This window comes from Falco punctatus (assembly GCF_963210335.1).
Source record: "Falco punctatus genome assembly, chromosome: 20".
Classification (NCBI taxonomy): Eukaryota; Metazoa; Chordata; class Aves; order Falconiformes; family Falconidae; genus Falco; species Falco punctatus.
The window spans coordinates 1,362,039-1,377,517 of record NC_137600.1 but is presented as its reverse complement, the minus strand read 5'-3'; the positions used below and the strand labels follow the sequence as shown (position 1 = coordinate 1,377,517).

The 15,479-nt window shown below is 68.8% G+C and overlaps 3 protein-coding genes and 1 long non-coding RNA gene across 6 annotated transcripts; 2 read left to right on the top strand and 2 right to left on the bottom strand.

Annotated features, from left to right (window-relative positions):
* Positions 1–112: 112 nt before the first annotated feature.
* On the bottom strand, positions 113–3,169 carry TMED4 (transmembrane p24 trafficking protein 4). Its single transcript, XM_080370625.1, has 5 exons — positions 2,971–3,169; positions 2,078–2,178; positions 811–936; positions 551–697; positions 113–453 (listed from the first exon to the last, which is right to left on the bottom strand). Exons 1-5 carry the CDS (start codon positions 3,152–3,154, stop codon positions 304–306), a joined length of 708 nt encoding a protein of 235 aa, XP_080226751.1. The 5' UTR covers positions 3,155–3,169; the 3' UTR covers positions 113–303.
* A 408-nt stretch (positions 3,170–3,577) lies between these two features.
* On the top strand, positions 3,578–6,640 carry LOC308055961 (interleukin-1 receptor antagonist protein-like). Of its 2 annotated transcripts, XR_013924664.1 has the most exons (6): positions 3,578–3,708; positions 3,925–3,985; positions 4,085–4,173; positions 4,266–4,390; positions 5,118–6,358; positions 6,587–6,640. XR_013924664.1 is itself a non-coding variant. In XM_080370626.1 (5 exons), the coding sequence occupies exons 1-5, from the start codon at positions 3,702–3,704 to the stop codon at positions 5,325–5,327; spliced, it is 492 nt and encodes a 163-aa protein (XP_080226752.1). In that variant the 5' UTR covers positions 3,578–3,701; the 3' UTR covers positions 5,328–6,640. The 2 variants fall into 2 exon arrangements, 1 of the variants encoding a protein (XP_080226752.1); XM_080370626.1 differs by having other exon boundaries at positions 5,118–6,640.
* Positions 6,641–6,771: 131 nt separating this feature from the next.
* Positions 6,772–7,538, bottom strand: LOC308055962. 2 transcript variants are annotated; one of them, XR_013924665.1, is made up of 3 exons: positions 7,422–7,538; positions 7,166–7,211; positions 6,772–7,076 (listed from the first exon to the last, which is right to left on the bottom strand). It is a non-coding gene; the product is annotated as an uncharacterized lncRNA (long non-coding RNA). The 2 variants fall into 2 exon arrangements; XR_013924666.1 differs by having other exon boundaries at positions 7,166–7,362; positions 7,422–7,504.
* On the top strand, positions 7,434–12,555 carry LOC308055958 (uncharacterized protein; the record flags this gene model as incomplete). Its single annotated transcript, XM_080370622.1, has 7 exons — positions 7,434–8,106; positions 8,320–8,356; positions 8,445–8,599; positions 9,525–9,680; positions 9,757–9,881; positions 11,914–12,452; positions 12,515–12,555. The coding sequence occupies 6 exons, from the start codon at positions 7,434–7,436 to the stop codon at positions 12,112–12,114; spliced, it is 1,347 nt and encodes a 448-aa protein (XP_080226748.1). The 3' UTR covers positions 12,115–12,452; positions 12,515–12,555.
* Between the last annotated feature and the right edge of the window lie 2,924 nt (positions 12,556–15,479).

Genomic DNA, 15,479 nt, shown 5'->3' with positions numbered 1-15,479 from the left:
CCTCGCCCCCCCAAAAAAGTGCCAGCGACCCCCATTGGACCCCACCCTTTGCCCCCCCAAAAGCTCCAGGGAACCCCACCCCTCGCCCCCCAAAAAGCGCCAGCGAGACCCATCGGACCCCAAAATCCTTTATTTCGCAACCAAACGCCACTGCGGGGGCTGGCCCCCCCCTCCCTGACGGCAGGCAGGGCCCGGCCGAGCTGCCCACCCCCCTCGGGGTGCCGACAGGCAGCAGGGGTTCCCCCCCCGGGACTGTGGGAACCCCCCCCAGGGTGTGGGGGAGGGGTTGGGACACGGTGGGGGTTACACCAGCTTCTTGGCCTCGAAGAAGCTCTTGAGGTGCCTCATCTGCCAGATGCCGGTGAGGATGAGGATGATGGTTTGGGCGATGGACCACCAGAGCACCCGCTGGTTGGTGCTCTCGCTCGTCATGCGGAAACGTTCCTCCCGGTACTGCCGACATGAAAAAAAACATAACAAAAAATGGGAGCGACAATAGGGAAAAAGGGGGTTCACCCCAACTGACGCCCCCTCGGAGCCCCCTCCGCACCCGCTGGTAGTTTTGCTCCTTCTGGATCTGCTCGACCTGGTCGAGGAGCTGGCGGGCACGGAGCTGCAGCTCCGTCAGCTTGTCCTTGGCGGCGATTTCGGGGTAGTTGTTGGTGTGTTCACCCACCTGGATATCCAGGTGCACCCGCTGTGGGGCAAAGAGAAAGGGAGGAGGGGGGGGACACACATGTCAGCAGACCCCTGCTACCGCTGACACTCCCTCCCCGTGTTTGGGGGGCGCCCCCCCCCACCTCAGATTACCAGTTTGCCGCCGGCGAAGAGCGCCATGCGGGTGGAGTTGGAGTGGAGGCAGATCTGGTGCTCGCCCGGCGTGTGGGAGGTGAAGGTGAAGCGCCCCTCGGAGCCGTACTGCCGCGACAGCACCACCTGCGCCGGGACGCGGCCGCTGTCACCCACCGCCCACCCATGGGGAGACAACAGGACAGCCCACGGGTGTCCCACAGCCCCCCTGCCCTGGCTGGTGAGGTACCCCGTGCTCCCCAGGGACCCCCCTGCCCTTCTTGGGGAGCACGCCGTGCACCCCAGGGACCCCCAGGCGCAGCTGGAGGGCACCCTGTGCCCCCCAGAGACCCCCCCCCCTTGCTGGTGGGCAGCCATACACCCCAGGGACCTCCTGCCCCAGCTGGTGGGCACCTGACGGCCCATAGGAACCCCCTGCCCCAGCTGGTGGGCACCCCACACGCTCCAGAGACCCCACACCCAGGCTGGTAGGTGCCCCAAGGACCCCCTGCTCTCCCTGGCAGGCACCCTGTGCTCCCCAGGGACCCCTTGTCTTCTTCAGCAAGCACCCGTGCTCCCCCGGGACCTCACGCCCAGGCTGGTGGGTGCCCTGTGCCCCCCAGGGAACCCCTGCCCTGGTTGGAAAGCACCCTAAGGGCCCCCCAAACCCAGCCAACAGGCACCCCAGAGACCCCATACCCAGGCTGGGGGGCACCCCTGATGGACTGTAAAGACCCCCTGCCCCAGCTGGCAGGCACCCCACATGCTCCAGAGACCCCACACCCAGCCTGGTGGGTGCCCTGTGCCCCCCAGGGAACCCCTACCCTGGCTGGAAGGTACCCCAAGGACCCCCCAAACCCAGCCAGCTGGCACCCCAGGGCGTTACCGTGCACCCCAGGGACCCCATACCCAGGCTAGCGGGCACCTGACGGACTGTAAGGACCCCCCTGCCCTCACGGCTGGGTACCCCGTGCTCTCCACAGACCCCCTGCCCCAGCTGGTGGGCACCGACGTGCTCCAGAGACCCCCCACCCAGGCTGGTGGGTGCCCCGTGCACCCCAAGGACCCCCCCTGCCTCAGCTGGAGAGCACCCCGTGCACCCCAAGGACCCCCTCCCCACCTAGCAGACACCCCTGGGAACCCCACACACCCCAAGGACCCCCTGCCCCAGCTGGTGGGCACCCCATGTGCCCCTACAATCCTACCCCCAGGCTGGTGGGTGCCCAAGACACACACACCCCCCCCCCCCGTGGCCACGGGGCACCCCAGCTTCCCCAGGGACCCTCACCTTGCCGTCGGGGTCCTTCACCTCCACGTGCATGCCCAGCCCCGGGGTGGAGGGCAGGAACGACTCCGACTGCTTGTCCCACAGCTGCGTCCGGTAGTTCCCTGGGGGGCAGCGGGTTGGAGCGGGCCCACCACCCCCGCCAGCCCCCCCCCCGTCCCGTTATCCCCCACCCCTCCCGGTTCCTGGGGGTCCCTCCCACTTCTCCCTTCCCCTGTCGTTCCTGGGGGTCCCCCCATCACCCCCCACTCTCTCCCAGTGCCTGATGGTTGCTCCCATCGCCCCCAGATCCCTCCCGTTACTGCCTCAGTGCCCCCTTCCATCCCCCCCCAGTGACCAGAGATCCCTCCCGGTGCCCCCCCCCCGGTGCCCGGTGGTCACTCCCATCCCTCCCTAGTGCCCGGAGACCCCTCCCGTAGCCCCCCTTGTGCCCAGGGGTCCCTCCTGTAGCCCCACCGGTGTCTGGAGGTCCCTTCCGTTGCCCCCCCGTACCCAGTGGTTGCTCCCATGGCCCCCCCGTACCCGGTGGCCCCTCCCGGTGCCCCCCCGGTGCCCGGCGGTCCCTCCCGGTCCCTCCCTGGTACCGGAGATCGCTCCCATCGCCTCCCCCCCGGTGCCTGGTGCCCCCTTCCCATCGCCCCCCCTGTACCCGGTGGTCCCTCCTGATACCCCCCGGTGCCCGCTGTCCCCTCCCGGTGCCCCCCCGATGCCCGGTGATCGCTCCCATCGCGCCGCCGGTGGCCCCTCCCGGTGCCCCCCCGGTGCCCGGTGATCGCTCCCATCGCGCCCCCGGTAGCCGGTGGTCCCTCCCGGTTCCCGGTGCCCTCCCGGTTCCCGCGGCCACCCCGCCCCCAGCGGTCTCTCCCGGCCCCCGGAGGCCCCTCCGCGCCCCGCACCGATAACCATGGTCTCATCCGGGATCTCCTCGATAAAGCAGCGCTTCTCGGTCTCGCCGATGTGGAAGTAGAGGCCGTGGGCGCCCCAGGCCGCCAGCACCAGGGCGGCAACGGCCACCCGCAGCGCCCCGCCGCCCGCCATGGCCCGCGTCCCGCCCCGCCCGGCGGGGGCCGCGCTGCGCATGCGCGACCGCTGCCCTTCCCGCCCCGCGCAGGCGCCGCCCCGCGCCCCGCCCACACCACACATGCACCACCCCGCGCCCCGCCCACACTGCGCATGCGCCGCCCCGCGCCCCACCCATACTGCGCATGCGCCGCCCGCCGCCGGCCACTCGCTGGTCCCCACGCTTCACCTACGGGTGCCCGCTGGGGTCCCACCGCCGGCGGCGCGGCGCCTCACTGCGCATGCGCACCCGCCAGGATGGCCCATGCATGCGCAGTGCGCCCCGCCCGGTGGCGCAGCGGGGAAGGCGCTGCCCCCCCAGCGCTGAGATTAAGAGTTCGAGTCCCACTCGGGCCAGCTCCGGGGACCCCGCTGACCCCCGGGGGTGTCCCCATGTGTGTGTCCGCCTCCCCGGGACGCCCGACTCCAGCTACCGCCCCCAGCCGTGCCGAGCCCTCCGGCTGGGCGGAACCAAGCCTTCACACCCCGCCAGCAGTGTGGCAACACCACCAACCTCCTTCCTTCCTTCCTTCCTCCCTCCCAGGCGCTGCCCTGGAGCTTTGCCGGGATGCGGGGTGAGCGGGTGGCTGGGGGACCCCCCGGGGAAGGGCCCGGCGAGGTGGGAGGGAAGCGGAACCATGGGGTGGATTGCGCCAGCGGCAGCCCCCCGCCTCCGCAGGCTGGGAATTTCGGGAGGGGTTATAAAGGCGTGGGGGGCACGGGTGGCGGGCAGTGGGGTGCCATGGCGTGCCAGCCTGCGCTCACCCTCGCCCTCCTCTTCCTCTGCGCAGAGGCCGAAGGCTTCACCCCCTGCCACACGCCCGCCCTGCAAACCAAAGTCTTCCAGTACCGGTGAGTGGGGGAGGGGATAGCACCCATGGGTGACACCCCAGGAGGACAGGAAGGACCGGGAGGGGGGGGGGGCACTGCCAGCACCGCTGTCCTCCGCAGGATCTGGGACATCAACCAGAAGTCACTTTACCTACGCAACGACCAGCTGGTGGCCGCGCACCTGCAAGGGGCCAACGCCGCCCTCGAAGGTCAGGCAGGGACATGGGGACACAGAGGAGGGGGACACACACACGTCGTGGACCTGATGGCCCCATCTGTTTGTCGTCCCCCCCCCCTGCAGAGAAGGTGTTTTGGGTGCCCAACCGCGCCTTCGAGCCCGCCAGGCTGCCCGTCATCCTGGGCTTCCAGAACGGGACCCGCTGCCTGGCCAGCCCTCCCGCCACGCAGCCCACCCTGCAGCTGCAGGTCAGGGGACACGGGCTGGGGGACACCAAAGGGGCAGGGATGCCATGGGGACACCATGGGGCTGGGGGCACTGCGGGGATGCCAGAGGGATGGGGTTACCAGGGGGACAGGGATGCCAGGATGGGGGCACCAGGGGGACAGGGATGCCATGGGGATGGGGGCACGAGGGGGACAGGGACACCAGGGGAACAGGGATGCCATGGGGATGGGGGCACGAGGGGGACAGGGACACCAGGGGGACAGGAATGCCATGGGGATGGGGACACCGTGGGGATGGGGATGTCAAAGGGGTGGGGACACTGTGGGGACAGGGATGGCACAGGGATGGGGATGCCATGGAGATGGGGACACCAAAGGGGTTGGGACTTCAAAGGGATTGGGGACACTGTGGAGATGGGGATGTCACAGGGTTGGGGATGTCACAGGGATGGGGACACAGTGGGAAGGGGGCATATGGGGATGGGGACACCACAGGGTTGGGGACACTGTGGGGAAAGGGGACATGGGGCTTACAGGGCTGGGGACACTATGGGGAGGGGGCACCTGGGGACAAAGCCACGTCAGGGGTGGGGACACCGGGATCCCAGGGCTGGGGCATTGCGTGGACGGGAACCCCAGAGGGGACAGGGCCACCACCGGGCTGGGGACCCCCACAGATCCAGGTGGGGCTGTCACCCTTGTCCCCGGCCGGCTGCCGGTGACAGTCCGGCGCCGGTGCCCACCGTAGGACGCTGACATCAGGGAGCTGCCCCACGCCGGGGCCGCCGCGGCCGCCTTCACCTTCTGCCGCTCCTACAAGGACGGGCTGTGGCGCTTCGAGTCGGCCGCCAACCCCGGCTGGTTCCTCTGCACCTCGGCCCGCGGCCACCAGCCCCTGGGGCTCTCCCGCCACCCCGATGCCACCCACCTCCTCGACTTCTACTTCCAGCTCGGCTGAACCCCCTCGGCCCCAGCGATGGCGACAGCCCCCTGGGAACGGTGGCATCCTCACGCTGGGGATGGTGACACCCCGCTGGGGTCGGTGGTATCCCCCCTGGGGTGGTGACATCCCCCTGAGGATGATGACATCCCCCTGGGGCCGGTGGTATCCCCCCCGGGGTGGTGACAGATCCCTGAGGATGGTGACATCCCCTTGGGGACGGTGGCATCCTCACGCTGGGGATGGTGACACCCCACTGGGGTCGGTGGTATCCCCCCTGGGGTGGTGACATCCCCCTGAGGATGATGACATCCCCCTGGGGCCGGTGGTATCCCCCCCGGGGTGGTGACAGATCCCTGAGGATGGTGACATCCCCTTGGGGACGGTGGCATCCTCACGCTGGGGATGGTGACACCCCACTGGGGTCGGTGGTATCCCCCCTGGGGTGGTGACATCCCCCTGAGGATGATGACATCCCCCTGGGGCCGGTGGTATCCCCCCCGGGGTGGTGACAGATCCCTGAGGATGGTGACATCCCCTTGGGGACGGTGGCATCCTCACGCTGGGGATGGTGACACCCCACTGGGGTCGGTGGTATCCCCCCTGGGGTGGTGACATCCCCCTGAGGATGATGACATCCCCCTGGGGCCGGTGGTATCCCCCCTGGGGTGGTGACAGATCCCTGAGGATGGTGACATCCCCTTGGGGACGGTGGCATCCTCACGCTGGGGATGGTGACGGCCTGCTGGGGTCAGTAATATCCCCCCTGGGATGGTGACATCCCCCTGAGGCCAATGATATCACCCCGAGGATGATGACATCCCCCTGGGATGGTGACATCCCCCCCCCCCCCCCCCCCCCCCGAGGATGGTGGCAGGACAGTGCCATCCTCACAGCAGGGATGGTGCCATCCCTCTAGGGACAGTACCACCCCCCTGGGGACAGTGCCATCCTCACAGCAGGAACGACGGTGCCATCCCCCTGGGGACAGTGCCATCCCCCTGGGGACAGTACCACCCCCCCGGGACAGTGCCACCCCCCTGGGGACAGTGCCATCCTCACAGCAGGGATGGTGCCATCCCCCTGGGGACAGTGCCATCCCCCCAGTGACAAAGCCGTCCCCCTGGGGACAGTGCCATCCTCACAGCAGGGACAGTGCCACCTCCCTGGGGACAGTGCCACCCCCTTGGGGACAGTGCTATCCTCACAGCAGGAACGGTGCCATCCCCCTGGGGACAGTACCACCCCCCGGGACAGTGCCATCCCTCTGGGGACAGTGCCACCCCCCCCGGGGACAGTGCCACCCCCCAGGAATAAAGATTCTCAAGACACTTTGGTCCCCGTGGCGTGGGTGGCAGCGGGGCGGGAGGGCAGGGCAGGGCGCACGGTGACTCCCGGTGCCCGCGTCACCGTGGCACAATGGCCGGTGTTGCGCCACCGGTTCGTTAGGGACAGGAACGGGACGTCCCACGGAGGGGTGACGCAGCCTGTGGGGCTGCCCCATAGCCGGGTGTCTCCCAGGCTGAGCCTCTTCCTGGATTTGGTGGCGGTGGCGGCCACCTCCTGCCCGGCACGTGTCACCTGCCGCTGGCACCACACACATGGCGTGGGGGGATGGGGCAAGTGGGCACCGTGGGGACAAGGTACATGGGGCTGTGGGTACAAGGCACATGGGCATGGCAGGGACGGGGCAGGTGGGACCACAGGGACAGGGCGCACAGGCAGTGGGGACAGCGTGTGGGACCTTGGGGACAGGGCTTACGGGACCTCGGGGACAGGACACATGGGGCCACAGGGACAGGGCACATGGGACCGCAGGGACACAGCACACAGGCAGCGGGGACAGTGTGTGGGACCACAGGGACAGGACACATGGGACCTTGGGGACAGGGCTCATGGGACCTCAGGGATGGGGCCACAGGGACAACGTGCAGGACCTCGGGGACAGGACTCACAGGACCTTGGGGACAGGAGGACTCATGGGACCACAGGGATGGGGCCACAGGGACCACAGGGACAACATGCAGGACCTTGGGGACAGGACACATGGGACCTCAGGGGCAGGGCATGTGGGACCACAGGGACAAGGCACATGGGGACAGCGTGCAGGACCTTGGGGACAAGATGCAAGGGACCTCGGGGACAGGGCTCACGGGACCTCGGGGACAGGACACATGGGACTTTGGGGACAGGGCTCACAGGACCTTGGGGACAGGGCTCACAGGACCTCGGGGACAGGGCTCACGGGACCTCGGGGACAGGACGCATGGGACCTCGGGGACAGGACACATGGGACTTTGGGGACAGGGCTCACGGGACCTCAGGGACAACATGCAGCACCACGGGGACCTCGGGGACAGGGCACGTGGGACCCCCGGGCCATGGCTCACAGGCAGCGGCAGGGCCAGGCACAGGGGACACGCCGGTATGTTGGGGACAAGGTGCAGTGGCATCGCGGGGACCACCTGTGGGGCACGTGGCGTCACGGGGCACAGGGGACACCGCGGGGACGGGCACGGCGGGGGGCACCCCGGCTCACAGCACGGGGGGGGGCACCCCAGCCGCGGTGACCGGGGGGCGTCACGGCGTGGGGACACGGGGGACGCGGGGACCAGGTTGTGTTTCACCATCGCTCCGTGTCCTCGTCACCCGCCCGCCCAGCCCAGCTCCCTCCCGCACAATTACCGGGGCGGCCCCCGCCCCGCCCACTCCTATAAAAGCCACTGTCACCTGGGGGGGACACACACAGAGCTCAGGGATCGCGGGGACGGGATTTTGGAAGCTGACGGATCCACAGGTACCGCTGGGAACGGGGACAGGGGACAGGGACAAGCTGGGTCCTGCCCGGGCGATACTCGGAGGGCGTTCACTCTGGAACCTACTGACAACGCGGAGCCGCCTGTTGGCAATGGGGAGGCTGGGTGCATCGCGGGGGGGAGGGGAGGGGCGGGGTGGGGTCCCCCACCCGTGTCACTCATGTCACCCACGTGCTGCCCCATCTGTCACGCAGGCTCAGCCATGTCCCGCGTGTCCAGACCTGCCTCCAGGTGAGTGGGGACAGGGTGGGGACAGGGTTGTCCCTCCCCTTGTGCCCACCCTCACCCCCTCTCTCCCCCTCCCCCCACCGGGGCGCAGCTGGCCCCGAGGTCCCCAGGGACACCTGGAGCGGTCCCAGAACCTCCGGCACCCGCCGGGTGTCACAGCGGGGCTGAGCATGGGGACAAGGGACATGGCGGAGTCTGTCATCGACCCCGACATGGTGGCCTTGTTCGACGAGTTCCTGGGGAAAGGTAGTGCCCAGCGGGCAGGGGACCTGTCCCCACATGTCCCTGTGTCCCCACCTGCCCCCTGTGACCCTGTCCCCCTGTCCCTGTGTCCATCCCCCCAGTGTGCCCCATCCCCATGTCCCCCATCCCCAGGTCCCTGTGTCCCCATGTCCCCATGCGCCCATGATGACTGTGTGCCCCATCCCCATGTCCCCATGTCCCCATGCCCCCATGTCCCCATGTCCCCATGCACCTGAGATAGGCCTTGACACACTCTCCATGTCCCTTGTCCCCATGTCCCCCACCTTCATGTGCCCATCACCCCTGTGTGCCCCATCCCCGTGTCCCCACGTCCCCCATCCCCACATCCCTGTGATGCCCACATGTCCCCATGCACCTGGGACACGCCCTGTGCCCCCTCCTAGTGTCCCCTGTCCCCACGTCCCCCATCCCCATGTCCCTGTGATGCCCACATGTCCCCATGCACCTGGGACACCCCCTGTGCCCCCTCCTAGTGTCCCCTGTCCCCATGTCCCCCATCCCCATGTCCCTGTGATGCCCACATGTCCCCATGCACCTGGGACACCCCCTGTGCCCCCTCCTAGTGTCCCCTGTCCCCCCGTCCCTGTGATGCCCACATGTCCCCATGCACCTGGGACACCCCCGTGCCCCCTCCTACTGTCCCCATGTCCCCCATCCCCACGTCCCTGTGATGCCCACATGTCCCCATGCACCTGGGACATCCCCTGTGCCCCCTCCTAGTGTCCCCTGTCCCCACGTCCCCCATCCCCACGTCCCTGTGATGCCCACATGCCCCCATGCACCTGGAAGACACCCTGGGACCCCTTTCCCACATCCCCTGTCCCCACGTCCTTGTGATGCCCCCACATCCCCACGACGACTCCTGTGTCCCCTCCCCGTGCCCCCACGTCCCCGTGTCCCCTGGCAGAGTTCTCGGAGGAGGTGACAGCAGCCTCGGCGGGCAGGCAGCCCCGGGCGCAGCCCTACCACTACATGGTGAGGGACACGGAGCAGAAGGGGCTCTGCCTGCACAACGGGCGCCTGGTGGCCACCAGCCTGCAGGGTGCCAACGCCGCCCAGGAAGGTGGGTGCCCTGGGTGGGGAAGGGGTGCCAACCCCACCCATGGGCGCTCCCACCCAGCCCACCCATCTCCTTGTAGAACCCATCAGCGTGGTGCCCAACCAGCACCTGGAGCGCCAGCGCTGTCCCCTCATCGTGGGTATCCGTGGTGGCACCATGGCCCTCTCCTGTGGCACGGGCCCCGAGCCCCAGCTGAAGCTGGAGGTGAGCGTGGGGGGGTGTCACAGTGGGAGGTGGCCCAGGGTGGGGGGCACCCTGGGGTGGGGCAACTCAAGGTTGGTCAACTCAAGGCAGACGATCTCAGGTGGGGGCACCCTGGGGTGGGAGGAGACCCAGAGGTGGGTCAACCCAAGGTGGGGGCACCCTAGGGTGGTGGACATCCAGAGGTAGGTCAACCCAAGGTGGGAGCACCCTGGGGTGGTGGACATCCAGAGGTGGGTCAACCCAAGGTGGGAGCACCCTAGGGTGGTGGACATCCAGAGGTGGGTCAACCCAAGGTGGGGGCACCCTGGGGTGGTGGACATTCAGAGGTGGGTCAACCCAAGGTGGGAGCACCCTAGGGTGGTGGACATCCAGAGGTGGGTCAACCCAAGGTGGGGGCACCCTAGGGTGGTGGACATCCAGAGGTGGGTCAACCCAAGGTGGGGGCACCCTAGGGTGGTGGACATCCAGAGGTGGGTCAACCCAAGGTGGGAGCACCCTGGGGTGGTGGACATCCAGAGGTGGGTCAACCCCAGGTGGGAGCACCCTAGGGTGGTGGACATCCAGAGGTGGGTCAACCCAAGGTGGGGGCACCCTGGGGTGGTGGACATTCAGAGGTGGGTCAACCCAAGGTGGGAGCACCCTAGGGTGGTGGACATCCAGAGGTGGGTCAACCCAAGGTGGGGGCACCCTAGGGTGGTGGACATCCAGAGGTGGGTCAACCCAAGGTGGGGGCACCCTAGGGTGGTGGACATCCAGAGGTGGGTCAACCCAAGGTGGGAGCACCCTGGGGTGGTGGACATCCAGAGGTGGGTCAACCCCAGGTGGGAGCACCCTAGGGTGGTGGACATCCAGAGGTGGGTCAACCCAAGGTGGGGGCACCCTGGGGTGGTGGACATCCAGAGGTGGGTCAACCCAGGTGGGAGCACCCTAGGGTGGTGGACATCCAGAGGTGGGTCAACCCAAGGTGGGAGCACCCTGGGGTGGTGGACATCCAGAGGTGGGTCAACCCCAGGTGGGAGCACCCTAGGGTGGTGGACATCCAGAGGTGGGTCAACCCAAGGTGGGGGCACCCTGGGGTGGTGGACATCCAGAGGTGGGTCAACCCAGGTGGGAGCACCCTAGGGTGGTGGGCATCCAGAGGTGGGTCAACCCAAGGTGGGGGCACCCTGGGGTGGTGGACATCCAGAGGTGGGTCAACCCAAGGTGGGGGCACCCTGTGGTGGTGGACATCCAGAGGTGGGTCAACCCAAGGTGGGAGCACCCTAGGGTGGTGGACATCCTGAGGTGGGTCAACCCAAGTTGGATGGGCCAGGGTGGTGGACATCCTGGGGTGGTGGGGATGCAGAAGTGGGTCAACCCAAGGTGGACAACCCAAGGTAGGGCACCCTGAGGTGGTGGACATCCAGAGGTGGGTCAACCCAAGTTGGATGAGCCAAGGTGGGGGCATCCTGAGGTGGTGGACATCCAGAGGTGGGTTAACCCAAGGTGGGTGAGCCAAGGTGGAGACATGGGGACACCCTGGGGTGGTAGACATCCAGAGGTGGGTCAATGCTAGATGAGTCAACTCAAGCTGGGCAACCCAAGATGGGGGCACCCTGGGGTGGTGGACATCCAGAGGTGGGTCAACCCAAGGTGGGAGCACCCTAGGGTGGTGGACATCCAGAGGTGGGTCAACCCAAGGTGGGGGCACCCTGGGGTGGTGGACATCCAGAGGTGGGTCAACCCAAGGTGGACAACCCAATGTGGGGATGCATCCAGAGGTGGATCATCTCAAGATGGGTCAACTGAAGGGTGAGCAACCCAAGGCAGTGGCACCCTAAGATGGTGTCATCCCAAAATGGTGCCACCCTGAGGTGGCATCACCTGAAGGTGAGGGTTCCCCAGGGTGGTGTCACATCATGATGGCATCACGTGGAGATGGTGGCTCCTGGAAATAGACCCAACTTGAGATGGTGGCACCTGGAGATGGGGGGTTCCCTGGGATGGTGGCACCCTGGGGTGGTGTCCAAGAGCCGACCCCCACCCATGGCAGGAGGTGAAGCTGCTGGACCTGTTCTCGCGGGGGGCAGAGGCCACCCCCTACACCTTCTACAAGACCTTTGGTGGCTCCACGCACACTTTCGAGGCAGCTGCGTTCCCCGGGCTCTTCCTCAGCACCGCGCTGGGGCCGGGGGAGGAGCTGGCCCTGGCTGCCCCCCCCGCTGTCACCGCCTTCTACCTGCGCCGCAAGTGACCCCAGCACCCGTGGGGGGGGGGAGGGGGGCACCCGTGGGTGGGGGTCTCCTCCCCACCGTCGGTCCCCTGGGTGGGGGAATAAAGCGATGCTGCTTGTCTCAGCTTGTGGTGACTGGTTGAGGGGGGGGGGGGGACAGATGGGGGAGGGGGAGCAGGTTGGGGCCCCGTGGGACAGAGGTGGGGCGGGAATGGCCAGGATCGGGCCCCGTGGGGCAGGATCAGATCGTGGAGGGGCAGGATCGGGTCCTGTGGGGCGGGATAGGGGCAGGATCGGGCCCCGTGGGGCAGCATCAGGCTCTGTGTGGCAGGATCGGGTCCGTGGAGGGGCAGGATGGTGTGGTGGAGGGGCAGGATCGGGCCCCGTGGGGCAGAATAATCTCGTGGAGGGGCAGGATCAGGCCCCGTGGGGCAGCATCAGGCTCCGTGGGGCAGGATCGGGTCCGTGGAGGGGCAGGATCGGGCCCGTGGAGGGGCAGAATCGGGCCCCGTGGGGCAGGATCAGATCGTGGAGGGGCAGGATCGGGTCCTGTGGGGCGGGATAGGGGCAGGATCGGGCCCCGTGGGGCAACATCAGGCTCCGTGGGGCAGGATCGGGTCCGTGGAGGGGCAGGATGGTGTGGTGGAGGGGCAGGATCGGGCCCCGTGGGGCAGAATAATCTCGTGGAGGGGCAGGATCGGGTCCTGTGGGGCGGGATAGGGGCAGGATCGGGCCCCGTGGGGCAGCATCAGGCTCCGCGGGGCAGGACCGGGTCCGTGGAGGGGCAGGATCGGGCCCCGTGGGGCAGGATCTGTCCATGGGGTGACAGGATCAGGCCCGTGGAGGGGCAGGATCGGGCCCCGTGGGGCAGGATCAGGTCCTGTGGGGCAGGATCGGGCCCATGGAGGGCAGGATTGTGTGGTGGCGGGGCAGGATCGGGCCCCGTGGGGCAGGATCGGGCCCGGGCAGGACGGGGGAGCGGGGGGGCCCCACGCGCGGCCAGTTCCGCCCGGCGGGGGCGGGGCTGTGGGCAGGGCCTGCGCAGGACACGCCCCCCGCGGCGCGCCGGCAGGGCCGGTAAGGGGAGGGCGGCGGGGGGCGGGCGGGACCCCGGGGTGCCCGGGGGAGGGGGCCGTGGCCCGGGGTGGGGGGGCACCGGGTCCCCGGGGGTCCCCATGGCCCTCAGCGCTCCCCACGCCCCCCCCCGCCCCCGGAGGGGCCCTCAAGCTTTCAGGGTCCCCCCAAACCCCCCCTCGGGACCCCCCACCCCCGGGGGCTCCCCCGAACTCTTGGGGTCCCCCGTGGCTCCTGAGGGTCCCCCGCCGCCCCCGGGGAGCCCCCACATATCTCCGGATCCCCCCCCCCTCACTTTGGGTTACCCCCAACCCTTGGAGACCCCCGCAACCCCCCCCGCAACCCCCCCGTAAGCTTTGGGGGTCCCCCATAGCCCTTGGGGTCCCCCTCACACCCTTTGGGGATACCCCCCCCCCCCCCAAAACCTCTCTGTAAACTTTTGGGCCCCACCCCCACCCCTCGGCGCCTCCCCCCCCCCCCTTGAACACCCCCAAAACCCCCTCCCAAACCTTTAGGTTCCCCCTCCCACTTTGGGGTCCCCCCCTTTGGGTCCCCCTCCTTCAAGGCCCCCCCTTAACCCCTTGGGGTCCCCCATAGACCCCCCCGAGTCCCCTTAGAAGCCTTTTGGGTCTCCCTCCACCCCTTGGGACCCGCCCCCCCGAGCCCCCCGATAACCCTTTGGGACCCCCTCCACCCCGTGGGACCCCCCCCGAGTACATAACCCTTTGGGACCACCACCCCCCCCGCATCCCTTGAGCCCCCCCCGAGCTCCTCCGTAGCCCTTTGGGCCCCCCCATCCCTTGGGACCCCCACCGAGCCCCCCCATCCCTTGGGACCACCCACCCCGAGCCCCCCCATAACCCTTTGGGCCCCCCCATCCCTTGGGGCCACCCACCCTGAGCCCCCCCATAACCCTTTGCCCCCCCCCATCCCTTGGGACTCCCACCGAGCCCCCCCATAACCCTTTGGGTCCCCCCATCCCTTGGGACCACCCACCCCGAGCCCCCCCATAACCCCTTGGGCTCCCCCATCCCTTGGGACCACCCACCCCCAGCCCCCCCATAACCCTTTGCCCCCCCCCCCCCCATCCCTTGGGACCACCCACCCCGAGCTCCCCCATAACTCTTTGGCCCCCCCCCATCCCTTGCCCCCCCCATCCCTTGCCCCCCCCCCCAATCCTTTAGGGTCTTGGGACCCCCCCAGAGCCCCCTCATAACTCTTTGGGACCCCCCCCATCCCTTAGTCCCCCCCCCCCAGACCCCCCATAGCCCTTTGGGTCCCCCCCATCCCTTGACCCCACCCCAACCCCCCCATAACCCTCTGGGACCGCCCCCCCACCTCTCCGTCATGCCCCGTGCCCCCCTTTGGGGCATTTGGGGGGGGGATAGGGTTTGGGGGCCCCCACCAGGGTGGCCACCCCACAGCACACAGGCAGCCCCCACTCTGGGGTGCACCCCCCGCATCAGCAGGGACCCCCCCCCCCCCAAATACAGGCAGCGCCCACCGGGTGCAACTCCCCTCCCCCACCTTTGTTTTGATACCCCCGCCCCCCCCCCCCCCCTTTCATTTGGGGACCCCCCCTCCAATGCTGCAGGACACCCCACCCTTGGGTGCTGTCCCCCACTCGGGACAGGGGTGCTGGTGTGGAGGGGGGGGAAGACACCGTGACCCCCCACCCCCCACCCCACGGTGGTGGTGGCTTCTCTGATGGCTGCTATAGGGTTGTGCCCCGCTGCAGCCTACGGGGGTGGGGGGCGCGGGGTGGGGGGCGGGGTGGGGTGCAGCCCCCCAGCTGGGGTGGGGGGTGCCGGTGGGGTGTCCGTGTCCCCCCCCACCCCCCCCTCCCATCCCCCTTTCCTGCCCCGGCAGGGCCGGAAGCCGGCGGCGGTGACGCGGGTGACGTGGGGGCCGTGACGTGGGGGCTGTGGGGTGACGCGGGGGCCGGGACGGGGTGCGGGTGCTGGGTGCGGGTGCTGGGCCCCCACCCTGCCCCCCATCCTCTCCCTGCCCCCCGGCTCTCCTCCTCCTCCTGCCATCCCTGCTTCCTCCATCCCTCCCGCCTCCGCCTCTTCCTCCTTCCCTCCCTCCCGCCTCCCTCCCCTCCTTCCTCCCTCCTTCCTCCCTCCTTCCTTCAGCCCCTCCCTCCTCCCTTCCCCCCTTCTTCCTCCTTCCCTCCCTCCTCCCTCCTTCCTCCCTCCTTCCTTATCCACCCTTCCTCCCTCCCTCCTCCCTCTCTCCATCCCTCTCTTCCTCCTCCCTTCCTCCCTCCTTCCTTCAGCCCTCCTCCCTCCCTTCCCCCCCTTCTTCCTCCT

Excerpts from the sequence above, each read along its gene's own strand:
- TMED4 (XM_080370625.1), bottom strand. The coding sequence starts at position 3,154 with ATGCGCAGCGCGGCCCCCGCCGGGCGGGGCGGGACGCGGGCCATGGCG. Across the intron at positions 2,179-2,970 it reads GGATGAGACCATGGTTATCG|GGAACTACCGGACGCAGCTG; the intron begins GTGCGGGGCGCG and ends GCTGCCCCCCAG. Across the intron at positions 937-2,077 it reads TGAAGGACCCCGACGGCAAG|GTGGTGCTGTCGCGGCAGTA; the intron begins GTGAGGGTCCCT and ends GTCCCGGCGCAG.
- LOC308055961 (XM_080370626.1), top strand. Across the intron at positions 4,174-4,265 it reads GGCCAACGCCGCCCTCGAAG|AGAAGGTGTTTTGGGTGCCC; the intron begins GTCAGGCAGGGA and ends CCCCCCCTGCAG. Across the intron at positions 4,391-5,117 it reads AGCCCACCCTGCAGCTGCAG|GACGCTGACATCAGGGAGCT; the intron begins GTCAGGGGACAC and ends TGCCCACCGTAG.